Here is a 26,929-nt window from a genome sequence, read left to right as displayed (position 1 = left end):
AAGAGACCTCTGTTCGGGGAGATCACGAGGAAGGGGATGCTCGCAAGAAACTACCCCCCCACCGAAAGGGGGTTGCAACGCGGAGCGAGGATTTGCGTAAAATCGCTTTTAGTCGTCGTTCTTGGTGCAATAAAATTAGCTTCGCTCGAAGTGGCCAACATGCAACGATATTTACGCGAGCCGTTAATTCAACGACAATACAGTTGATCAAGCGTCCCGTGGCCGGCTATAAAGGCAACGGATGTACATACGTACGTATGGTATGTATGTATGATAAAAAGGGAACACGGAGAATGCGGTTGGCTATGGTCCAGCTATGCTTATTGCCGGAATTTTTCCTACCGCGTGTGTATTTTGCTTGAGAAAGTGGTCATTTTATTCCGTCCGTAAATTCCGTCTATCCGGCTCTGCTGCAATCCCTACCAGCTTCGACTACACTTTTTCGAATTAAAACGTGTCGATCTTGAATTTTCCTCGAATCGGAACAAATCGATTATCGAAGCTTCGAACGAATTAATTTTACACGAATTTGAAAAAGAAGCTTGAAATTTTATTCACAGAGAAATTAGCACGACAAACACTTTGCCAATCCCCTATATATACAATCCCGTCGGTTTTCGTTCTCGTTTTTCCCCCGAAAAGGCTTCACCCGGAAGTTATTCCTCTTTTTCATCTCCATACACCGACTTCCGTTTCAGAGAGGGGGTTATCGTTTGATCGATGAAAGAGTTAAAAGAGAGAGGGTGGCGTGCAGGGGTCGAGGAGCGGGGCCGCAGTGATAAAGGGAGGAGCACGGAGAATAGAAAGAAAATAGAGAAACGAAAGGGAAAAATATAGGGAAAATGATCTATAGAACGCTGAGCAAAGTAGATCCCAATAACAAAGAACCTTCCGATAAGCCCACGGGATTAGATTGAACTGGTGAACCAAAAAAAAAAAGAACAGTAGAAGGAAAAAGAACCTGTCCAACCTGTGACTGCTGAAAATTTGTTACCTAAAGCTGATAAACTCTGATAATTGTTTAAATCCTGCTGATTTATGTTCGATTATTTCGACGAGATATAGGATCGATGGATTCATCGAAATGCAAGATAAAATGATGCACGCCGTTGCACGCGATTCCGCATAGTTGCGAGTGTCCTCGAACGGGTTTAATTTTAGTGTAGGCGCGCAACAAAACGATAAAAATATCGGGAAATCACAGTTTCGCAAACTGCAGCCGATAAACAAGGCCTCTGTTGCATTGCGAGAGTAAGGCAAGTATCGCGGATGCACTCGGCGAAGGCAATTGCAGCGCAACGATGCGTGACGCTAGCGTGACGCGGCAAGTTACGATGCTTCGAATTGCAATCCATCGAATCGGAAACGCGTTAACTCGCAGCAGGGAAAATCGTAACGGTTCGATTCGCGATGCATCAAACGATAACGCGTAGTTGATCTATAGTTGATCTATGCGAAATGCTAAGAAGTCTGCGATCGGTCCGGTTGCCCGCGCCTTCGGGCATCATACCGTGGCGCCTCGCGAATCCGCAGAACCGGGTGACAGCGTGCCATCCACTAAAAATAAGGACGAACGTAGAGGTTTTGAAACTCACTGAAGCTAGCCGCTGGCTGAGCATGATCCGCGGCCGTGGCTGCGGACGGAGGGGTGTAGCTGCTGCAGTAGTACGGCGGGTGCTCTATTTTGATCGCGTTTATTTGAGGCTGCATGTCGCTGAGGTCATGCAGTATGGACGCTGAAACCAGACACACATTAGCGGTTACGGATCCTCGCGCCTTCGTACGTCATTCGCTTCTCCTCCTCGTCGTCGGTCGTCGGTCGTCGGTCGTCGTTGCTTTTCTTTTCTCGCGTACCCGATTCTCGAGGAAATCGCACTTCCGCGCGTTTTCCTTCGAGAACCTTCCCCTTCCCACTGCGATGTTGCAGACAGAGAGGAGAAGCGAATTTTGCGACCAAGTCAGTCGTCAGATCTATGTTCTTATATTTCTAGGATATCGAGATTTATGGTTCCAAGTGTCTAAGAAGACTCGAAGGGATCGTGTAAGGGGTATTCGATAGGATAATCCATCGATCAGACGTTAAATCGATCGTGTCCATAGAATCGAACGCGTGCCGCTTGAACAGCCGTGTTTCGAAAGGAGGGGTGGGGGCGGTTAATTAATCCTGGCTCGGCCATTAGAATACGCTCCAGTTACACGTTGCGCTGAATCAGCGCCACCATAAAATAATAGGATTCCAGTTTGTCGCAGTTGGCGACGCGTAAATATAGGGATCCCCGCGCACGACGGTCAACGACCAATTAGGTTGAGCTACTGCCGTGGCATTTGCATCTTGTGTAAGCGTCTCTCCCTCGTAAACCTGTGTACCCCAACCCCTTCGATCCCTTTCCACCCTATGTCTAGAGAAAGCTCGGATACCGATTTCAGTACTGTCCACCGTCTACCAGCAGTGTCTAACGCGATATATTTAGAGGAAGCGTAATATCAATTAAAATTAACGAAAATATTCCGTTTGGTTTCTTTAAAAAATAATTCTCGTGTTTCGATCATCCCCGACTCGTCCCTCTGTTTCTATTATACTCCTGTCTTACACATCGTCGCCATCCACACAGGATATTCTTCTCTATTTCACTCCACCCCCGCGGAAATTGCACCCCTTTTTTTTATCCAGCCTACGTGTGTGGCTGGTGAACATCGGTAAGGGAGGAGGAGGAGGAGGAGGAGGGAAAAAAAGTCCGGAAAATACTACCACCCTGCGGGCCTACCATTTTTCTGCTCGCTCGAGCTGCACCGTACGTGTGGGCGCATTGTTGACAAAAAAGCACTGACGTATCCGGCGAACGTTGAGGGATGGGGGTGGAAAAAAATTCGTGGAAAATCGCGTACGGCGCCGACCACGTGATTCGCGTATTTTTTTTTTTCTTTTTTCAGAAGCCAACGTTGGACCCAGCAAAACCGGTGAACTTTGAAAAAAATGTTCCTGGAGACTCGCTGATGAGAGGGGGACAGGGTGGTTAACTCTTTCGTTGCTTCGACACGGATGGGATATTAAAAATGTACGTTCGAATGAACCTTCTTAAGTGTAGTTTCGAGGAATTTTGAAAAATAGCATGGTGGCACGCGTGCATCGCCAGTAAATGGAATAATAGGGCAGGGGGGCGCGTATCGAGAAGCGGCGCGAGCCTCGAAACGCCTCGACATATGCATCTGCACTCCTCCTCCTCCTCCTTCTTTTTCCATCCCTCTCCCCACCGACTCTCCTCTGCGTCACCGTAGCAGGAGATTAGTATGCAACCCGGTGTATTAATAGACGGGGAACAATGCTCACGGCCTCAGAGGCTGCTGAGAGAGCCTCGCAGCATCTCTTTCTGCCCCCGGTCTCTCCCAGTCTCTCCCTGCTATTCCTCTCTTCCTACCGATACCGGCACAGCTTCCTCGACGTTTCTGTCGATCTTTGCACTCCGATCGAACATATTTTCGAAACCTGACGATATCAAATCCATCGATGCGCAATCTTAAATATCAACCCAACGATCCGAACGCTTCGACTCGGAATTCATCGAATTTTAACGCTTCAATCCTCGAAGCGTCAACTTCCCCATTGCGTTTCGATAGCTTAGAAGAGGGAGTTTTGAAAGAAACCGGGCTCGAAACGCGATGCGTCGACGAGTATGAATGAACTTTAGGAAATTAGCCAAGTAGACTCGAAAGTGTTAAGCGCGAATTTATCGAGGAAATCGATTAATTCTTACCCCTTTATTCGTTTCGATTCCCGGGACACGATCTTTTTAACGCAACGCATTGTATAGGATATGCAACAACTGTGTGGTTGTAAAAAATAGGATGCTTTCGAAAGGTTTTCTACGATTCGACTTGCCGCGTTACCTTTCGAAAGCATCCGTAGCTAGCCTCTCTGTCGTCGGTGTGAAACAAATTGAAAGAGAGCCTCGATATCCTAGAAGTTTCTTTAATTTCGTTCATGCAACGACAGGTAACGACGTTTTGTTGAAGAAAGAGAACGTGTCGTACCTTTTGAAAGCATCCAGAGCTCCTTGGAGCTGAAGACACCTGTCGCTAGGATCGTGTCATTGCAGACAACACCGTTATATAGTTCGTGGTAGCCTGTACCTGGCAACAAAACCCAGTCGACGAACATTTAATCTCGTTATTTTTCATCCTTTTTTTATTTTTAACCGATACACTCTATCAGAATGTTGTTCGTCGAATTTCATTCATTTCGTTCGTTTCTTTAGCGCATCGTTCTTTCCCCCCGCCGTTTATTAAACAGTTTGATAACGAAAATTACCTTTTCGCCGCCTCTCTTCTTCTTTGCTCGCGTTACAGATGCCATTTAGGACCTCTGTAACAAACAGAAAAAAAAAATTGCATTTTTAGTACAATGATCGAACGATTCGCGGATCATCGTCGACGCGAAATTCGGGAAACGATATTCTCGATGCATCTTGTTTCACCTTCGCTGTCGCACGGTGTTTTATATCGCGGAACCTTACGCAAATCTCATTACGCAACATATCACCGAAATACACGAGAGCCGGGAACGTGTGTTCGACTTCTCTGTCTCTTTTCCCTCTCGCAATAGAAAGACATAGAAAGGAGCCACGTCGAAAGATACAGGTTCGAACGGATGTGCGTTGTACGCGAATGGTAATTCGGATAAAACGATGTTTTGCAACAGCGTCCTCACCCTCGGATCTTAGGAACAACGACGAGTTAAGCTGGTACCCCGTAGTGAAAAACGAACGAACGTTTTATAAATAGACGTTAACAAACATACGTTCACTCGTGGGTTATTTTTAATTGCGACAGCGGAGCTTATGTCGTTGTTGACTGGTGTCTTTGACGACAATAAGCGGATCCCTATCGATGCGATCGCGATGTTTCGACGAGAATTTCGTATATATTCTCAAGTTTTCCTACGATTCGAACGTTACGAGAATACGATTTCAACTTGCATAAATCCACGTTCACGTGGCCAGGTCGTTTTCACGATAGAACGCGTCGCGACAGCGCGGCGAAGGATCTTCTAAGAGGAGTCCGCGGCAAAATTAGTCGACAGGTGCGTGTGCGACGCAGAAATTTCAGCAGATACATAGATATACGTCCGTTCGGTTCGGTCTTGGAACAATAATAGATAGAACGAATCTGTTGACACCATATGATCCATGAGTGAGCACGACAACGACACTCAAGGACAACTGATTTCTTCAAATTTTATTCAAACGAATATCTAGACAAATTAAACTCTTAACGATTCTACTAATTTTACGACAGAAAGGGTTTTTTTCCTTGGATCGTACTGCAGCCTTTTTTTTAACCAACCTCGTGTGGTACAAAGAGGAGGGGACGAGAGGATTAATCGCAGGTACGAGAATATTCATTTCAGGTATTCGCGGCTACACGAATGAAAATCAAACATATAAGCGAGCACACGGTGGTTCGAGAGAGTAACAGAGACAGACAACTTGGTACAAGATGTCCGTCGGCTATTTATTATAGAGCGAGCACACATTGGCACGCATGGTCACATGCTCACGAGCACGACACATTCAAACGCACGCGTTTCCATCGAGAGTGGACGAAAAATCCGCTCGAATCCTCTTTAACTATATTTTTCATCACTGATAAACAAAAGAGCCTAATAAATTGAATGAAAAAATGTTCAAACTCCATGATTATTTTTTAAAGAATTTAAAAAATTCAAAGTCTCAAGTATTGTTAGTTGAATGGGAGATTAAAATTTAAATAATCTATGCGTTTTCCAATTGTTCGAACGTCGTGGGACGCGATTAGAAGACTCTGGAAGCTCTCGTCCCGTCGGTTCTGAGTTCCGTCGCATCGGTTCTGTAGGCCGAACCGAAGTGCGATCGCTCGGATATTCTCTAATCGACAGAAAGTGAAAGAAAGCCACGTGGTTCGAAAGTGGCGTGTTGGAAAAGCGACAAAATGTTCGGAGCCAGATTATCAGAGTCACAGATTAGATTTTTCTTTCGGAGTTTAAAACAGAGCCAGAGTAGCGTCGCGAAAATGCGATGCGTCCGAGAACGACACAAGCCGAACGAAGCACCTGTCCTCCTCTCTAACACTTTCATAAGACACGATGATACTTACGCAACCAGCCGGGCGATATTTAGCTCTTAGGGCGAATACGCAGCGGCCGCGTCACCGGCGACCTCATCCCTCCTTACCCCCTTTCCCTTTTCTATTTTGTCTCACCTTGCCATCGTTTCGTTAATCAACCTTCTATCCGTCGTTCGAATTTCTAACCATACTAAACAACAGACGTATCGTCACTCTGATCATTTTCTTTAAGTTTCATTCGATCGAACCTCCCGTTAGCTTAATTTTCGAAATACGAACGATGATCGAAGATTTTCAGGGAAGAAATTGAAATATCGCGCATCGTTACTCTCGGTATCATGGTGTACTTCCCTTCTATAATAATACCGTTCTATTAGGTCAGTTGAAACGAACCGAGCAAGTGTCTACTTTTAGCAGAACGTCGACGACGCGACGGATAATCCGAAAGGGTCCGAAGTAGCGAACCGCTTCGACTATCCGCCACGCCTTGCCGGCAACCAGGTTTATATTATTACTGTGCCCGTGTATATTTACACAGGGCATGGAATTTTTATGATGTTGATCCTTTCCCGTGCATCGTTCATCGAATCAAACGCGTACGAGATCGGTGAAGAATTTTTTCCCGCGCTTTATCTAACACGAAACTTGATCCAAAATGGTTTCCCAGCCTCGACGTTTCTGTAGAACCTTGATCTCTTTAAAGGAATTGCTTCGAGAAATTTATAAACTTAAGGCACGAAAGTGAAACAAATTAACGAACGAATTAGACGTGGTTCTTAAGGCTTTTAAATGGTAGAGACTTAAAATAAAAGAAACTGTTAGTGGCGCTAATTGGGTCGCCATTTTAAGACCAGAGCCACGACAATTAAATGCTAGAAACTTCTCCGAACAAATTATTACCTCTCCAAACTCCACTTTCCTCGTAAGGAATACTTAAAAATGATGAAAAATAAAACATATACATATCTACGTTAGAAATACCATATTCGAGGTTGCTGCTAAATATACCGATCTCATTAGTGGGATACGTAACCTAGAATCGAGTGTCCTATATTACTCTTTTCAATCAAATTCACTCGCAGCTGCGGTATCGATCATCGGTCATCATTATTCGATTAAACGAATCAATCACTCGATCATCAATTAAAGGAACCACCCTCGTACGATCGAGCTATAAACAAGACACTCGGAACGGCATTTTCTTAAGTGTTTCAAAATGGATACTCGCTAAAATGGAGAGGAAAGTAGAAAGAGTCAATCGTTGATGAAACAAAGTCTTCCGCTAACATTTTCACCGTTCCCAGTCTGGGTCTCGAACAAACCATCAAGATGCATTAATTAGAAGGGAAAAATGTAGAAGAATGATAAATGATATTCGTAGAAGGAGGGAGATGGAAGGCGACGAACGGTCTGGAGAGTGCCTAACCTACCCCATGTCTTGGCAGCCAGGCGTTTTTTTTTTTCTTCTGCATCTCGTAGGTGGTGACGGTAGGCCTGGCCAATTTTTGCGTCAACCGGCTGGTAAACATTAGAAAGCCGGCTGCCAACCGGGTTCGTAGCCTGTACGAGAAAGAAAGAGAAGGAGAGGAGCCAGCTCGCACGGTGTACACGGGGCTATCGGGCTGCCAGGAGGCGCGTGTACGGAAATTACGTGTTTCCCAACTGAGTCAGTGAGTTCGATGAATCCGAATGAAAGAAGCCGCTCGCGCGCGCGCGCACACCTGGCTTTCCTTGGCAGACGATCGATCGAAACGTCGATCCGCCTCTCGCAGCTTCCGCTCACGACGTTCGATCGATTATTATTCGCTAAGCGTGATTTCCATCGAGATCACGAATTAGAAGAAACATTGGAAATCGTTTCGAGGGCGCGGATAATACCTGGTCGATTATAAATAGAACAGGGTGGTTCGATGAATAAATCGAGATTCGAAAAATGAAACTTGGCAGAAGGGGGAATTGTCCGAAGGAACGACCACCTGTGTAAATCTACTGGCTACGCGTGATTCGTCGAGAGAAACCGAGCCAGCAAAGTGGAACGAGAGACGAGCGGAACAGACTCGCGCCATGAAATGCCCCGTTGTATGGGGGCCGGTTTGAAATTGGCAGAGCGTTCCAAGAAACTTTGAATCGAAGCCGAGTCGTAGCGGACAGTTTGAATGGACGGATACGCGAATGAATGAACGCGCGAGCAGATTCGTACGACGATCCACACGGCTTGGATCTGCTCGATCAATCTGATGGGAGCCAAACACTGATCCAACGGTCTTTCCGATTATCGCGAAGTAGTAATAACTACGGCTAGTGCGACGCACGCTGCTAAGGGTTGTTAGGATGTTTCAACCCGTTCACCATCGGAAGGGTTAATCGAAGGATAACGATGGTTATCGCTTACCATGGCTGGTGATAAAATTGGCGAGGTAGAGATCGAGTTCCCGGACGGAGACGTTGATGTGATAGGGGTTGACGCAGAGACCCGGCTGAGCACATTCCGCAGTCTTTTCCAGCCGTTCCCCGTCCGTCGACTCCAACGGAATTGCCTTGAACAGGATCACCATTACCAGATCCAACCTCCATACCTGCAACATAACGATCCATCAATCGTTATTCCTTGTATCGAACCACTTTACTTTACAATTTCCAAAGTAACGATGTAAGTAGATTAAGGAGACCTATGGTCAGACGTACCTTATCGGCTTGACGCAGGCAATCGATGCGACGCATTTTACCCTTCTGATCAGGATTACTTAGGACACACATGGCTGGCCTCTTCCCCGTGATACTTAACACGAAGTCCTCTCGGTACTCTTGCGTGATATCTTTTCGTAATTTTCCTAAAGCCGCGAGGCCCATTTCTGTTTTACCTCCAGCTTCTCGTTCTTCAACAGAAAACGATATATCATCGTTATAAGTTTCCGCATATTTGAAACTTTAATCAGTGAAATATACATATTTGTGTATTTTATTGAAAATTTGGAAAGATAGGAAAAGGAACGTCGATATCGTTCGACCAACAACACGAATGCATCATAAACGTTTCATAGAACATATTCGAAGGAAGAAGTTTCCTCCCCCTTATTCGATGTACCGAAAACAAGCAGCTGTTGATCTGAAAAGTTTCACGAGTTTACAAACTTCTGCCAATGGCTCGGTACCAAAGCAACGCTGACCTCAAACTGTTCCCGTAAACGATATGCGAGATCACGTCCCCACGTGTCTTTCCTTCTTTACTTCGATATCTTGACCTTCTCCCTGACTTTTATACTACTTTAATACTTAAGAAGATATCGCGCTGAATTTCAGCTCCCGTTTAATTCTTATCGTTAAAAATAATGGTCCCTCCTCCGAAGAAGTTGGGCAAAAATTACGATAAATTCTCGACAGGAAATGGAAGGCTCGAGATTACTTCACCTTATCTTCTATTTTCTATTTCGAATCGAGGTAAGGTGAAATTAGAAAGAAATTTTCAAGTTCGATCGTACTTGTCAGCAGGAAAAATCTCTGAAAGTCGAGCATCGCGCTAGATAGGCGAACGAGCACGAAGAGGAGCGCGCTTGTCGACCCGAGTCTGCTTCACACGGCCGTTTATGCCGCGCACGCTCCACGGCGGCCCTCGTCACCCGTGGAATAGCAAATGCACCGGTGCATAAGGTCCCTGAGAAATGCATCGAAAGCGCGCGGAATGCATCGACGCCGCGACGCGAACGCGGACCATCTATCCCGCCTAGCCCCTTTCTGTCACGCACATCCGGACCCGTGAAATTTTTCGCTATCGACGATAAGAAAACAATTAACAGTCGAATTAAATGAAACGAAGAAAATTTCAATCCGGTCGTATCCATCGCTGTTCGATCGAGTTGGGTCAAATCGAATGGGAATCTAATCAAGTTCGATTGATCACGTATCAGTCCGCGGGTAGCGCGAATAGCATCGCGCTCGAGAAATCGCTGGCGTGAACGAGGTAAACTGCCGCGCCTAGATGTACATACGCATGTCACGATATACGTGGCCGGTGCACTCGCGGCCCTCCTTCACACTCGGCATACTTGATCGGCTTTATGCAGGATGCACCGTAACTGCAGCAGGTCTCTCTCCCACAGTTGGGTCGAGCGTGGCCGTGTCTCCGTGACATTTCTCTGCGCGAGCCTCTGATACGTGATTGAAATTTTCTCCTGCGCGAAAAACCATGCGAATCCCGAGGCTGGGGAAATCCTTCAAAGTCCAATTTACCGTTTCCACTTAATTAACGATTTGGAAAATCCCTCGAGCGTTAATTAATCAGTTGGACAGGAGACATTGCGAAGGAACGATCGAGCGTTACTTTTCTCGAATTTTGCGAGTTTATTATCGAATAAAAGATTGAGGGTAGTAAATTCGAAGATAAAACTTGGTTCGGTCGATGCTTATCTGTTCGAAGATAAATTCAAAGGCTCGTCGAGTCAGGTATTGAATAAAATCCGTAAGTCTGGCCGATAAATAAATCTCGCGAAGGCGGTTAGGTTCATTTTTATGCTTTTCTCTCTGTACGACATTCACGTACACGTACAGCTCGTTCGATCGCCTCCCTCTTTCCACCCACGGACCGAGCAATCGAATTCGTCACACTTCGAGCCAACGAGCTCTCGTTACATTAGACTCACGGTGAAATTGAACGTAAATACCGTGAGAGGGGAAAAAGAAAAGGTCCGTGGAAGTTCCTGAGGACGAGTGCCTCGATGCGATTATCCGAAAATAAACGAGCTGTTCCACTTGGATTTCGAGCGGAATGAAAGGCGACGTAAAAAATAAATAATTTCAAATAAAAATAGGGGTGCGAAATGATTGAAACAAAAAAAGAAAAAAGTGGGCCACGGAGTTAATCTCAGGGAGGGTGGACGAGGAGCCTCAATCGCAATATCGAAGCGGAACAAAGGGAAGGAAGAAAGAGGAAAGGAAAGACGAGAAGGAAGTTTGTCCACTGGTGGTAGATTGTTGGAACGCGGAAGAGCATCGATGCTCTCTCAGCACGCTTCTATTTCCGTTTTACATCTTGCTGCGAGTCCTTGTATAAACACAAAACACTCGGGCGAGGACCAAGAACAAAGGGAAAACAGGTTGCCGCCTTTTCTGAACGGCCACTTTGCTTTCCTTTCAGACAGAATTCCCTTCTTCTTCTACTTCCTTCGGCGAATTGCTCCGCGCTAGCTGTTTCACGCGATCATTTCCCTGATGCTTCCTCTTCCCCAGCTATTTTTATAACTTTCCTTTTTTAATTTCACTGATGGCAGGTTTTTTTTCAATTCTACGGACGTAATTACGAGAACACTATGCGCATCCGTTGCACCAAAGTGCACCGAAATTACGCCTCGTGCTCCTCTCGCGAATGAATTTAACAGGCTTGGATATACCGGGTGGACTGAATCGATTTCGAAGAATTCTAAATTAATTAATTATTCAGCGCTAATTTACCCTTCACTTCTATTAGGGCTATCGAAAACATCTCTATAGAGATTCAAAGTCACCGTCAGCCTCGCCGCAAGAACTTTCACGAGCACTCTGCTCATCTAATTACCACCCCCCCCACGAGATTTATCTCCGACACTGATTGTCCAGCGGTGAAGTGGGCTAAAAAGACGGGCAAAGTTGAATCCGGGAAATCGGGCGAGTTTGGAAACCAGAGTAGAAAGTTTTCGAGATGAGGAAGGGGACAGTTTTGTTGAAAGTATGTCCGAGGTTTGCGTTTACAATCCCCCTTCCTCTCTTCTTGTTTCTCCTCGTAGTACTACGTCATAGTACTACGTTCGACCCTTTTAGTTTCAAGGTACGCAAAAAGTTTGGCTGTAGTTCCGATCAAGATGAAATTTTAAGGGGAAGGGGGAGGGTACCCCAAATATAAAGTGGTATCTTCGGCTTCCTATTAGTATCCGAGATATTAATTAAAATCCGCACGGATCATCGAAGGCGGTTATTAAAAATGATATTAAATTGAAACACCCTGTGCATAATACCCCCATGTGCGAACACGCTTTAGCGCTAGTGTAAATGTGCTCGTTCCTCGTCACCACCACCTCCAAGGCCGGGGCGGGGGTTGACCCCACTCCGAAAATGCTCAGCACCGTCGTTGCTATTTCCCCACCCCGTTCGCGTCACTCACCCCCTACTCCGTTTACCCGTCACCCCACCACTATCGCCGCAGCGACTACGACCGCGGTGGCTCATGGGCTATTTTCAAGCGCGGGAAATAAAGCGGAGACTGCATTTTTAGCCTAACGGCCGACGGTCAGCTCGTTTTCGTCTTTCCACGATGAGACGAGGGGCGGAGGACCAGTTACCAGGACGAGGGGGGACGAGGTGTCTACTCTACCAAAGGGGTTAATTGGGGTTACGTAATCGGCCGGTCAAAGGAATCGATCCGTTACAGGGTTTCCTTTGTTTTCGATTGCAAGTACCTGTTCGAGTGTTGTGAATTTATTAAAAATAAATTAACATAGCTGTGATAAAAGAAAAATTCTCTTAAATTCATTTCATTCGTAAATTTATAAGTGATTCCAAAGAGGCCGCGAAAAAACTCACCCCTTCAGAGGGTCGCAAATCTCAGCTGCATTCCAATAACAATAATTCTCCCGAAGTAACCAACCGAAACGTTCTCTTGGATGCGTCCATTAGGTCGCGATATAACACCCACCCCTTTCTTTCCTTTTCTTTTCATCCCCCCGGACCTAAAGGCCAGCCTTCGCGGTCCACCAGGCTGCGACAATTTGCCGCATAACGATGCCTTCTTTCTTTTCGTAATTGAATCTAAATATTAAACCACCCCCCGGTTGGCTTTGGCGCCAGTCTCCTTGATTTTTTGCTTCTTAACGCACCGTACCCCCTCTGCCGCAAACCCCTTCGCCGGTGGCCAGACAAGCTAACCCAGCCCCCAAACCAACGAGGAAAAGTTTCGAGACTCGACGGGCCGGCGTGCTCGTTGCCACGGAATATCGTTTAGAGCGATTCTGCTGCTGAAATTACACCGTAACGCGTGTTAAAGGGTCAGAAGCTCGTTCAAAAACTTCCCCGCGGGTTCACCACCCTTTTTACGACTCCCTGCTCGTTTCTGGGACCAGGTGGGACGGGGGTGGTTCTGTTATATTCATCCACTAGGCACACCCGTTGCGTTGGATGGACAAATTTTCGGCTAAATGCCGGGGTTCCAGTAGTTTCACCCCCTTTTTTCATAGCTGATACATATACCGTTAAAAACTCGGAAAATTTTCTCCAAGTCGGAAACGTTTCTAAATAAATGGAATTGGAATTTCGTTTAAAATGGAAAATAGACCAACTTCTAACTCAAACCAGGTAGCAGCAATGCGTTTAGATTGCAGATACGAAAAGCAGGGAAAAGTCAGGAAATCAGAAGGCTGTCTCGGTTGTACAGATTGAAAGCACAGATACATTTCCATCGGGTATCAGGAACGAACGATGTTTAATTCATAAGCAGTCGCGTTTCCATCGTACAAAGTCATCCTCGCTACTGCGCGCGATCACCAACGGTCGAAAGCTTCATTCCGAATAGAATACGCTACTTTTTTCCTTGCTCGGAATCAAAATAATCGCCTTTTAAAGCGATTGATTGGAGAATCGCGTTGTCGAGTCGAGAGATTTTTCTATCGCGTTCGAGGTACACGAGTTTCGCGCATGATCGCGAAAAAGAAAACGCGTGTTCACCGTTTCGAGCACGTGGCTGAGAATCTTGGCGTACGCCGGAACCAACAAGGTTAAACCCCTTCGTACGAATTACGGGTTTACGAATCTTTGGCAGCTGGCTAAACGACCGTGTGCACGCGATTTTCCACGTGCTTCCTGTACACGTGTCTCTAGAAAATCGTATCACTTTTGGAAATATCGTTAGAGAATTAATTATAATTTGAAATACCAGTCTCGGTTCTAACGATACTGACGAAATGAAATGTCAGCGAGTAATTCGATTCTTCGAAAGGGGCAAGATGAAACAAGAGAAACGAAATTCAGCAATGAAAGACGATCAAGAGAAAGAAGAAGGTAATCGACAATTGGCTCCAGACTACTTTTGCCGGCTTTTTCTCCCTCGGTAAGACAGATTGTGCTTGGTAAAATGTCTTTGATAGAACGTTCTTCCCTGCTGCTCACATTCAAACGGGTTCGGGGGATGGTCTGACTGGGAGAGGGGTGAGGTTAAATTCAGGCCACCCCCGTAAGTATACAGAGTGTAATCTATAGCGATTTCCCTCGCAGACGCGAGAACGCCAACACGTGTGCACTCGCGTATATGTATATCTTCAAATAAAGGGTGTCTCAAAGTTTTTCTTCAATCTTTCGTTTCGAAAAAACAACGTTCTCAAAAAAGAAAACCTTACCTTATAGCTTAAAAAATAAAATAAATTGTAATTTTCCTTAAAAATATTTTGACAAATTTTTTGATTCAATTTTTTTCTAAAATGGAGTTACATAAAATATTGAATTTTATATTTTTTTACTGCACAGTCAGTAGTATATTACAGTATGCGAGACACCCTGTATAGAGAGGCCGTTGCGCGCCTATCGATTCGGTTTTTCGGCTGCGGGCCTCGTTTCGTCTCACCCTCTTCCTCTCTTTATCTCTGCTGTCGCGATTCTGTTTGTTCGTGTTTACGTGCGCTTATCCTATCAAAATTGTGCATACGTGGTGTAACTCGTGTCACAGGAATTAAACGGGGAAATGAGCTAGCCATCTCTGATGGGAACGTCCAACCCCCTCTGGTACCACCCCCAGCTAAAAATCTACCATGTACACAGTTATACCGTTCTACTATGTACTTCCAATATAAATAAATAAATAAAGAGAATCAAAACCCTCCCTTTAAAAAAACCCACCCTCGATGCAGCAACCCTCAAATAAGAAAACTGAATAAAAATGAAAAGAAAATTCGAAAAATCGCATATGACCATCTCTGATGGGAACGTCCAACCCCCTATGGTACCACCCCCAGCTAAAAATCTACCATGTACTTCCAATATAAATAAATAAATAAAGAGAATCAAAACCCTCCCTTTAAAAAAACCCTCCCTCGATGCAGCAACCCTGAGCTAAGAAAACTGAATAAAAATGAAAAAGAAAATTCGAAAAACCGCATGTCCCTGGTCGAGATCCATGAATTAGAAAAGGAAAGGAGTAACCGGAAGTTGTTCGAATAAATCGTAAGAGGAGGTTCGAGTAGGATAGTCCTTGGAATACGGTGGAGTGCTAGACCACGGAATAGCTGCGTGGTCGATGGAAAATTTATGGGAAGACCATAGGTGGGTAGTATCCAACGTGGAATATGGAGGATGGTTCGAGGAAGAGGAAGGGAGGGATCGAGAGCTGGGATAGACTGGAATATATTTATTAATTTGGCTGCTTTCCCGAGTGTATAGCTGCTGGCCCCTTACGTTACTACGTTATGACGCGAACAAAGCGACTCCGCGATTTCTTTATAGGCAATTCCAGGCCTCTGCATAGAGTGTTGTAAATATTACTCAACCCCTTCCATAACCTTTCGTTCGAGCATACCGAGGTTATCCCCGCGTTTAACCCCGGTCCCATCCCACCCCCATATACTTGATCCATCCGTTACCCAAGCCGAAGCGGAGTCGGGCTTCTTCAGACCCGGAGGCGATTCATTCCGCGCCTTTGAGAACAGCAAGCTTTCGCGAATATCCTCGAGAACCGCGAAACGACGCGCCTCCGCTCTACCCTCCCTCTGATGTGTCTCTTAATTTGTTTGCGAGAGACCTCTTCTTCCTCTTCTACTTTGCGGCAAACGGCTGTCGTAAACGGGATTTTGCGTTTAAACGAGACGGTTAGGGGTTGTCTGAGATTTCACAGGGGTTAATTTGCTCTTTCTTGACTTTAGGGGTGGATTTTCAGGTTACAGGATAATTTTGAAATATTTTCCTTTCTTAAGAAACGTAAAATGAAAGACTAAAGTGAACTTCTTCTGACTTAAAAGAAAAAAAAAGAAAAATCGAGTGCGATTTTTTCCAGCAGGACGATTCCAGGATCCGATACGGAAGGATACACGAGCTCTCGCGACTTTTCTAATCTAAGAGTATCTCGTGCTGCGAGATGATAGCCCGTCGGGGGCGTAATTCATTCGCGTCTCTCAGCCACCGGCGTCGTTCTCCTCGGGGGGTTGTTTCAATCCGCGTCCCTCGAACCCTTTTATTTTCACCGGGTTCCTTTCCTCCTCCGATAGAATCCTTCCGCGGACAGATTTATTTAACGGAGAAACGCTCGTTCCCTCTGTGTCTCTTTTATTTATCGTTATCGCGACAATGGAAAACGACGAACGATATCGTTCCTCGTATCGTACTCTAATTTAATGGCGAACGATGCCGCGGTAATAATACGAACAAACTACAAAAGCATCGCTCGATGAAATTCTACCAGAAACAACATTTATCATCCGCGAATAGAGGAAGAGAAGAAAAATATTATTGACCGTGATTTTTAACATAATAATTTTCTATCGAAGCACTCTTAAATATATTACACTGTTGAGTTTTAAAATAGCGATGGTGCGAGGTCCTGAAATAAATTCTGACAGAATTGGTGTTACATAAAAGCGAGTTAGAGAAGACACCGTTTCGTTGAGAACAACGAGCTATCGATTAAGCCCCGTTTAAAAGTAAAACCACCGGAATTGGGCCAAAGCGGGCTACCTAACGAATCCAATCGACTTATCGAGCCACCATGAATCTCATCGTTCTTTCGCACCCTTTTTAATCCTCCTCCAACTTTCTGAACGATCAAAATGTTTGTTTCGAGCGCGAAAAAATGAAAAGAAAAAATGAATCGTCGGAGAGTCTATAAGGGTGATTTGCAAGAGGATAGCAGAGAGGTCGGAGGTCGCGATACGCGGACAGATTCGCGTCCATAAAGTCGGATAGAAATGAAAAAGAGAATGATGATAGTTGGACGGAGGCGATGGCTCGGAGCGAGGCCGTTCCGAAAATTTTATTGCCATTGTTTCCGGCGTCTGCGAACGCCTTTGCTCCGCTGGAATATTCGCGCGATACGAGGCTCGGTACGCGCGAAAAGCCTTCTTCCCGTCCAGACGTATGCGATATGCCCTCTGCCTTTAGGCAATAAAATCTCCGGCTGGAAAGGGAACACGGAAGCGGATTATTTCGCGTCTGAACGATATGCCTCTGCCGTCACGGTTCTCTGGCTAACGGGGTTTCTCGTCTTTCAACGATCGTTTATTTTCGGCTGCTCCACGCTTCCGGCGGCGGAGGGTGGGTCAAAGAGAAAAAATCTCACGCACGATTGAACGTCGCCACTTATTTTCCACCTAGAGAGAACGAAAACGACGTTTTCTACTGAATATTTACAATTTCGAAATCGCTCACTTCGTTATTTATTTCCTCATCGATCGGCAACGGGACGCGTCGACCTCGTTAACCCCCAAAACCTCACCCTCTCCCCCGAAAAAATTGCAGAAAAATCCGATCGAGGAACCGCATAATCCAGCCGGCTGCATCGATAATTAATAACCCGAAAGCCGAAACATAATCCAACATTAACAAGCCCTCGAAAACAACGTGCTCAACCCCTTCCCGTTTGCTGGCCGTGTTACCAACCCTCCCCTCTACTCTGGCTGGCCAGAGAGTAAACTGGAATACACCTCCTCGTGACGAGGAGGTGCGAGGTGCATCGTGATGCGATAGCCCGCTTGAGCTCGTTAGATGAATGGGGCCGACACACATACCGAACAACACCCAGCTAACCAACGTGGCTAGCAAAAAGGGGGTGGCTGCTAACCCTCCCATCCAGCTATAAACGAACGAGGATGAGCGAGATAGATGGACGACTGAGAACTGTCGAAAACAAGGGAGTTGAAAGGAGAGGGACGGACAAGGGGGGAAGGGTTGATGCCTAGATTTAGGGATTTAAATCTAAAAATTTCAGCGAGCAATAGATAAGGTGTTAACGGTGGGATAGATACTTTCGAGGGATCGTATTACAGGGTTGTATAGGTGTAGGGTAGAACACGAGGTGGACGGGGGGGGAGTTTGGTGGTTGGGCCGAAGGGCAGACGGTGGGATGGTAGCAGAGGACGGGCGGCTAGTTTGCATAAATTTAGGAAATACAGGGTAGAAAATCGATATCCGCATAGAGATTATAGATGGTGGTTGGTAGGCGCCGCGTAGCCGCAGCCTCCGTCGCGACGGCGTATGCGCTACATGTCTACGCTCTCTGCCGACTACCACCCCTTTCTATCCGCCTCTCTCTTTCTCGTCAACTGCCCATGCAACCCTTTCTCCCCTTCTCTCTCGCTCTCTTTGGCCACCCGAAAAGCTCGTGTGTACCCGTGTACTGGGATACTTCTTGCGGGTGCTGCTACTGCTGCTGGTGGTGGTGCACTCTCCACCCCCCCGCCGTCGCCCGTCTGCCGCCCTCTTCTCGCGTGATACCACTCGTACAGGGTGTTAAGAAAGTAATGCTCATTGACATTTCCAAGGAAATTTATCAACACACTGATATCGATATCGGGAACGAATGATGAACGAGTCCCCTTCTAACGATGTCAGGGTTAACCTACGGGGAAACAGGGTGTCGAAATGGAAGGTCGAGGGTAAACAAGCTGTGCTATCCTTCGAAAATTTTATTTTCTTATTTAAACTTAGCAACTGGGAGAATTGAAGAAACTTAGCTTTGGATATCTGGAACTTAGCCCATCTACCCTTAGAAGGACCGATCGAATTTTAAGGGTTTTATATTGAATTAAAAGTTATTCAATAATCCTCCACTAAAAAAATACTTTTAAAAATAAACAAATACAATTATTTGTACGTTAAGCCTTTTGCTGTAATTACTGCCTCAATTCTTATTATTAATAGTAAATGTTTCCACAAATTTTCGATGGGGTTGAGGTCCAGAGAATTTCCAGGCCAAGAACTTTCACTTTTTTCAACTGTGTATCATAATTTTACAAGTATCAATACATCATCAAAAAATAACAAAAACGCGGTTTTCCATTTAAGAATTAATCATTTCTATGTAAAATCAATTTATGCCAGTGGCTCTAATAATTTGGTCACCCACTGTACTTTTTAAAACTTAAATCCAATTACCCGAATTTAATTCAGCCAGCGTTTCAATTAATTTTCCAAGTGTCCAGCTGACGCGAATCTACGAGCATCACTTTGTTAACACCCTGTACACATCCTACGATATCTCTGTCCCAGTCTGCACACGGATCTTCCGTCTTTTCCTCGTTCGAAATCCTCATCCTTTTACCACCCACCGACTACCCCTCTGTCTCTACCTTTCTCTCTGTTTCTCGGACTCTACATCCACTGTTGTCTTCCCATCCACCCTCTCGTTGTCTTTCTTTCACCCGTCGCATTCTTCTCCATCTCTTTCATCCAGTTCGCTCTTTCCACCCCCGCGTCAGCCGTGCTACGGAATTGAAGTAGTCGATATCGTCCTGCGGCCTGTCTCGAAATTAAGAGAAAACGACGGACTCGGACCACCCCCGACCACCCTTGCCCGACCCAAGAATTTTTCTTTCCTCCTTTTTTCTCTTTACAGCAACCCTTCTTCCACCTATTACTCTCTCCTTTTTACGCCGCTTTTTCGCTACCATCGTGAACCATCTGCTGGTCCATGGATCGAGGGTTTTCTCTTATGCTAATATTTGATCGATATTATTGGTAAATAAATGCATCGACTGAGATTCGTCTGATTAGCAATCAAACAGGAGAAAGGGTGATTAGTTGGCATTCCTTTACCTATTACTCTCTCCTTTTTACGCAGCTTTTTCGCTACCATCGTGAACCATCTGCTGGTCCATGGATCGAGGGTTTTCTCTTATGCTAATATTTGATCGATATTATTGGTAAATAAATGCATCGACTGAGATTCGTCTGATTAGCAATCGAATAGGGAGAAGGGTGATTAGTGGGCATTCCTAACCGGGGTGTCGTGTATCCATTAGATTCGCGTGACATGGGACAATTTCGCATTCCGCTGGGAATTAAAGCCTTCTACTGTCACGATTTCAAGCTCGAATACCTCACGATAGAACCTTCAAACTTTCGCGATGTTACTTTTATCTGTAATCGAAGGGTTTCCTACAAAAACCAGCCGCATCGATATCTGTCTATTTTAAGACAGATCCAACACCTTCCAGCTTTAAGTAAATAAATTGAAGTAAATCAGAAATTGAAGTTTCGATAGAAACAAAGCTGATCAAACGTATGAAATCTGCATGCGAATGGTGAAATATGTAGAGCCGGGTGAAAGTGACCCGGTTAAATATTCCAACTAGAGAAACATCGCCGTATTCCAAAACGATTAGAAAATAGACATCTTTCTTCTATCCCTGTCGACGGTCACCTCCATTTCAATTTTCCAGAACGAATCGTGTCGCATGTCAACGAGTTGCAGAATTTTTATCTTGTTTGTTTTTTTTTCTCTCTCTCTCTCTCTTTTCTTTTATCCTTCTTCTTTTTTTCGCCTCGGCTCTTTCTGGAAAGCATCTCCGCGAGTACGTGAACGGAGTGTCGAGCGTTCGAGAAAGCGGCTCGAAAATTTCATGTCGACCCGCATACATGGAGAGAAAAACGCGTAACGTGCACGCGTCGTATAGACGCATCGCCGATAACTACGGATCGATCGGTTTGCGTGGAAAAACGATAGCTCGAGCGGACCGAACGAAAAGTGGTGTGCGTTTATCGAGTACCTTGGGCGGTGGCGAATGTTTGGAAAACACGCTTTCCGCGCGTTCCAATTATCAAAACACCGCGGAGCCTCTTTTATTTTCGACGTTCGGAGAATTTTTCAAATAACCGTACAGCGAGAAAAAAAATATAAAAATTCCGTTATCAGACAGCAAACACATACGACCAACGTACGTCAAGGTCCGCATAGGAAGCTCAATCATTTTGACGCGACAGGCAGCATAGAGAGGGCCAGTTGTGTCGGTTTAATTAAGCGGAACGCTGGATGAACGGCGGTGAAAAATTGTTGAGGAAAGTTTAGTTGAAAAATACTGGCCGGGTGTCGATTAGATTTGCAAATGGAATTGTCGATTATGGCCAGTGGCCTTTGCCGCTCGCTTACAATTTCATAAAGCCCCGTGTGCCTGTATAATGGGGCTGAGGGCTCGGCCGACCCTGCAGGGCTTCCTCACGACGCAGATTAAATGTACTTCATGTAAAATTCAACGCGACCCGTGCTACCGGCTCCGGGTTACTTTCCTTTTTAGAAAAAAAAAAAAAAAAAAAAAAAAAAAATGAAGGAAAAAAAATTCCATATCACCAGGGAAATATTTTGTTTATCGATTCTCACTCGAAACGAAGAATAACCAACGAATCTAATCGAGGTTTCCTCTAACCAACTTGAAAAGAAGGCTTCAATTGGAGCTCTAACGAACGGTTAGCAATCAAGACGAGTATCAGACACAGTAGAGTCCTTAACAAAGAGAAATGAGAAAAAGAAAAGGAAGAGCAACGTTTTCCCCTCGATTTGCAAGCTCTTTCAACGATACCAGCAGAGGCCATCATCGTCCGAAGGAAAAAGAGAAACAAAACCGTCGTCGTTGGCCAGCGATTTTCTCTAAACTCGCGATACATCGATCCTCTCCCCCTCTAACGTTTCGAGGAATTCTTTTTTTCTTTTTTCTTTCTATTTCCACGAGCATCGACGTCCGTCCGACGTCTGTCCATCCCCTTTTTCGTACACGCTAAATACCGCAGCATCGCGAAATTAAAATATTGATCGAACACCGTCGCGATGGAGAATACGAATTGCGGTGGATAGAGGAGAAAATCTCTACGTCTGTTTCCAACGGATCGACGAACCCATTCCACGTACCCCCATTTCTGCCCACTTACCGAGGTTGGCGAAGGGTGCCGCAGTGAGAAATAAAAAAAGAAAGGAAGTAGGAAGATTCTGGTCCGGTTGAAAATTCGAATGTCAACGACTGGGTCGAATACCAGCGCCAAACTTTCCTCGATATCGAGAGTTCGATCGTTTCCATTCACTTTTCACCGCCACCTTTCTGTTTTATTTGTTTCGCTATTTTCTCGGATCGAGTCCGATCGTAACGCAAAGCTTAAAGATCGATGAAAATTGATGGCAGAAGGGTTGAAATAACGTCGCTTACCTGGAGCTCCTCCTTGCACTGGCGTTCCTCTTCGAGACTCATCCGCTTCTCGTGCTTCTTGTAATAACGCCTCTTGGCGGCTTGTAGGTTGAACCACGTGTACGAGAAAGACTTCACGAACGGTAGGAGGGCCTCAATGAATGGATGGAACTCATCCTGCGAACAGACGACAAAAGACTGATTGGTACAACGCGACTGGTTTATCTACCGAGCCCATCGAGAACGAGAAAAACAAATGATAATATTTATTCTCTCGGTCTCGAAGTAAAGAATTTCAGTTACTTCGTTTTCGAATGTAATTGCATGCATAGATTTTACAAAATTGATGGATCAGCCTTGGTGCAGGTCAATTTCATTCATCCATGCAGCGATTCATTCTCTGCCAAATTAACCCTTTATTTAACCACCCTATTTTGAGATCGATCGAAATTTAAGAGAAAACTTTGAATTAGAAAAGAAAAAAACAGCAAGGTTCCAGTTTCTTGATAAAAGAAACGAGTAAAAGAAAATCACGGACGTCCGAAGGAAACTCGTCCGTTTTCCCTTATCGTAGCTTCGAGCCGTTCCGGAATCGAAACGCCGGGGAATCTCAGTTTCCGGTCGGCAGAACGAGAAAAAGAAGACTTCTCGAGATTCTGTCGATCGCTGGAAGAACGAATTCCTTTGTGAGGCAAATCCCGTCGAGCAACCCCCTCGTTTATCGTGCAAACGGATGTAAACATCATTTTACGAGGATGAATCCATCGTTGAACTCTCTGCGGATCGATCTCGATAACTTACAGCCACTTTTAAACCCCTACACTGTGCTGTTACGAAAATGGCAGCTACTTTTAAGAAAGGGGCGGTTGTAGTTTCAAGGGTGAAAAATTCCAAACATTCGAACGTTCTCAAACGACCCGATCGCAGGTTGAAAGCAAGGAATTCGCGATGGATAGAAATGGGAAAACACGGAGGGTGGGCCTGTGAAGAAGCGTCAAAACGACACGAACCATCGAGTATTCGCAAGCACTGCGGCTGCTGTGGCACACTACCGTCTGTCTGTCCCTGTTGCCGTCCGGCTGTCAGAAGCACCGATTTTCGCAGTAACAACCGTCGGGCTCGTAATACTCCTCCGCCACCCTGTCGCAGATTGATCGTGGCCTCATCTGCGCTAACTCTATCTTCTCTATCTCTTCCTCTTCTCTCCAAACAATCGAGTCGAGCTCGATCTACCCCTTTTCTTCGCGTTCCTTTTCCGAGGAAAAATTCGAGAGAATTTTTCTATGTTTCACCGAACCTTTCTTTCGCGATGCTCGCCTCTCGTTAGCATGCTTCGTTGGAGAGGCAGAGGCGAGCACAAGGGTTTCCTCGTCCACCTTCTCTTCCCGAGGATTTATTGGCTTCTTCGACGAGACAAGCTTGTACCGTCACCGTTTCTTTTTATATTTTTTCCTTCGATTCTTCCAAACGTTCACTTCCTGCTTTCTCTGCGGGGGAAAACGTTCCTTTTGATCTTATTCCCCTGGTTCCTTCGCGCGAGAAACTTGATCGTGGCTTTTTTCTTTTTTTTTCTTATTCGAAACGGGGGAAAAGGAATAGAAATATTTTTCTTGGATATCAATCAGCAGTCCGCGGAGCGGATTGTTTTCGAATAAAAGAGGAAAAAAAGAAGAGAGACGAAGATTTTCGGAGCGTGTCGGACGCGTTCGCTCGCTTTGTCACCGGACTCGCTTTAAAGGAACACAAGGCGAAGCGGAAGGCTCGCGTGTGAACGAAGATCGTGTGAGTGACTATCTATACGACACCTCGTTATTTTTGGACCCGAACGAAAATCAAAGACGTTAAGGAGGCGCACGGTGACGCGGCGACCCGTTGTCATCGCGGAAAACATCAGGGGCGGACAAGGACGCGGCCGAGGGCAGGCGTTCGGTATTTTCCCTGACTACTAAGGGTCGATGAACTGCTCGACGATGTTCCGATGAAAAATGAAGAAATTAACCGAAGAATAAATCGTGTCAATTTTGCATTGTCTCTAAGATAGTTTTCCTGCCTAAGAAATTAAATTTGCAGATTGTAAAAGCAAAATACTGTCTCGATAAAGATTGATTTATATTCGAGAAAGCTTCAAATCCTAACAACAATATACTTCGCAAAGATAAATGTCGACCGTTCCCGAGTCTATTTTTTATTCGGAAGAGCATCTTAAATTTCATCGAAAAATCCCTGATATAAATGTTGTAAAGCACAACGTGGAAATTAATGGCACGATATTTAGAAGTTTCTCAACGCGAGATAATTCATCGCCAGGTCTAACGTCCGATAGAACACAGCACCCCGGAAGTCTGAAACGGTATCGATCATAAAATCTCGCTTTCAAAGTATTATTCTCTAAACTTCTAAGATTTGAATTTTCAATTAAGAGAAAGAGGGCGAATTAGCATCCGAATGATTTCACCATTAATAAAGTTCAATTTCATCCCGAAAACGAGAATGAAAGCGGTGAAAGAGGTTTTCGGGCAAGTCGCACGTGTCTCTTAGAGCATCTATTTGCACCGAGACTTTTGGTGCGTAGTTGTCGGCAATAAATCGGCGCGGATTCTGCGCGGAGCGTCTTGTTTATCGCGACGTGTCGACGGGGAATACGTATCCTCCGCACTGCCGTTTCCCACAAAAATCTTCGTTCAACCGGATCGAGCCACGATCAAATTTCTTATCGTGCATCGTGTGCAATTTTATCCTCGAAGCGATAATAAATAAAAAATCGAGCCGCGTCGCGAGACTACTTACTCGCGTTGAAATGAACTAAATTAAATGAATTTCAAGTTCGCGCGATCAGCTGACACCACAAAGAGAACGATTCCGGTCCCTGCCGATCACTGATCCACCAATTTAAATAGCAGATCCTCGCACGACGTATAAATTCACTGGGAATATCTCGGGACAGACTTTCTGCTCGGTAAAGAAACGAAGGGGATTGCCACAGGGTAATCGAGAAAGACACGAGTAGACGTTAAGGAAAGAGAAAAATACTCGGCCGAGTAAAACCGTCGACGCCGGAACGACGGATACGACGGGCACGACGTCGGTCGTCGCGACGACACTGAGACGCCGGTCGTGGAGACGCGCGTATCTAGACGCGCGGCGAAGGCATCGCGAGGCGGCCAGGTACGCCACCCCAAACAGTTATTAATAGCCTCTGTCCTAGCTTACTAGATTTGCCCTCGAACCGACGCAACTTCTACCTCTCCTCGAAATATCCCTCCCATCCTCCCTTACGCGATCGACTCCCCCACTCTATCTTTTCCTACCCCTCCAACGACGATCCGCGACGCCCTCCTCACGCATCCTACGTTTCGCGCTTCTCCAACGACTATCTCTTGGACCGCAACTCTTTTAGACCTTTCTTTCTTCTTTTTTTTTTTTTTTTAAGTTTACCACCCCCAGGGTACTCACCCTTTTTCGTAGACTTCCCCAGGGAAAGGGGTGTACTAAAGAGCCTACTTAATTAATTTAATTAAATTACTCGAAGTTATGGATAATAGGTAAAACGGAAGAGAAAATTGTTTGTCGCGTTTAGTCAGTCGACAAAGGGAAAATTTACACTGCGACAGTGCGCGCTCGTGCCTAACAAGGGAGCTCCCAAGGGATGATCGGCAAATTGCGCGGAACTCGACGGGAAGAAGTCAGGACAAAATTGATTCTTGCCACGTTCCAATTCCCCCAGGTGCACACTGTCCTAGCCACCGTTTTTCGCGTCGATAAACCCGCGAAAAAACAATGAAACCAACTTTGCCATCGCGATCGATCGTTTTTTTAAAAATCGATAGAAAAATAGCTCGCCGTTTCTTCTCCTATCAACCCTTAACCCCTTCGCTACCAGGCGAATTTTTGAACTCGCACCAGTGGGCCAGAAATTTCATATTAAAAATTTTATTTTTCTTAGCGGTGGTAAAGAGTTAACTTATGAATTTACTAAATTAAAATTGCCATAAATTTCCCAAGAAATGTAGGAAAATGGCGAGGGGTTAAAATGTTCCAGAAGAACCGGAAGAGGATGTCTCCAACCCAAAGAAGACGCAGCGGACAAAGGATAAAGGTTGAGGATGGGGTTGACAGTTAGACACTGGTAGAAACGTGTTTTGCCGGACCGCGTGGGTTGTAGCGGACCCAGAAGCAGGACGAGGAGGAAAGAAGAAGAGGGTGGCGACGAAGAAGCGCGACAGAAGAGGAAAACGGCGAGAAAAAGAAGAGGGTGAGAGGGTGAACATGCGATCGATAGCTAAACTCCTGTTCGTCTGCTGTGAAATGGACATCTATGCACGGTGATTCGTTTCATTAGAAAATTAACATTTCTTTCGATCGAATGACAACCGGGTCAATTGTGACCCACTCGGCTGAGAAATATTGCTGTTTCGTACGAGGCTAATAATGGATACAATTTCATGACATAAAAGTGTACCGAAATGGCACTTATGGCACATCGATTTATAGCTCAAGGTTCAGAGAAATTGACTGTTGATCGTCAGACGTATTTCGAGATACTTTTATGTCATGAAATCACGTCATAACGTTCGTCTTCCGTAACGTTAATTTCCCAAGCAATTACAATGCATAGTGATCGAGAAATATTAGGGATAAAGCGACGAAAGAGGGACACCATGGAGAGTAAATAACGCGTTAGTCGCGCTAATGACTGTTCTAAGTTTGCTGGAGACGTTGTC

At 45.3% G+C, this 26,929-nt stretch overlaps 1 protein-coding gene across 1 annotated transcript in view; it reads right to left on the bottom strand.

Annotated features, from left to right (window-relative positions):
* The window catches only part of LOC114877749 (nuclear factor 1 X-type), a 42,253-nt gene that overhangs the window by 13,649 nt on the left and 1,675 nt on the right, over positions 1–26,929 (bottom strand). Inside the window, 7 exon segments of the mRNA XM_029190717.2 lie at positions 1,596–1,736; positions 4,030–4,128; positions 4,307–4,360; positions 8,492–8,675; positions 8,785–8,936; positions 8,939–8,975; positions 22,230–22,385. Coding sequence (XP_029046550.2) covers positions 1,596–1,736; positions 4,030–4,128; positions 4,307–4,360; positions 8,492–8,675; positions 8,785–8,936; positions 8,939–8,975; positions 22,230–22,385 — 823 coding nt within the window.

This window comes from Osmia bicornis, chromosome 11 (assembly GCF_907164935.1).
Source record: "Osmia bicornis bicornis chromosome 11, iOsmBic2.1, whole genome shotgun sequence".
Taxonomy (NCBI): Eukaryota; Metazoa; Arthropoda; class Insecta; order Hymenoptera; family Megachilidae; genus Osmia; species Osmia bicornis.
The sequence above is the reverse complement of the archived record's forward strand: the minus strand, read 5'-3'. Positions and strand labels throughout refer to the sequence as shown.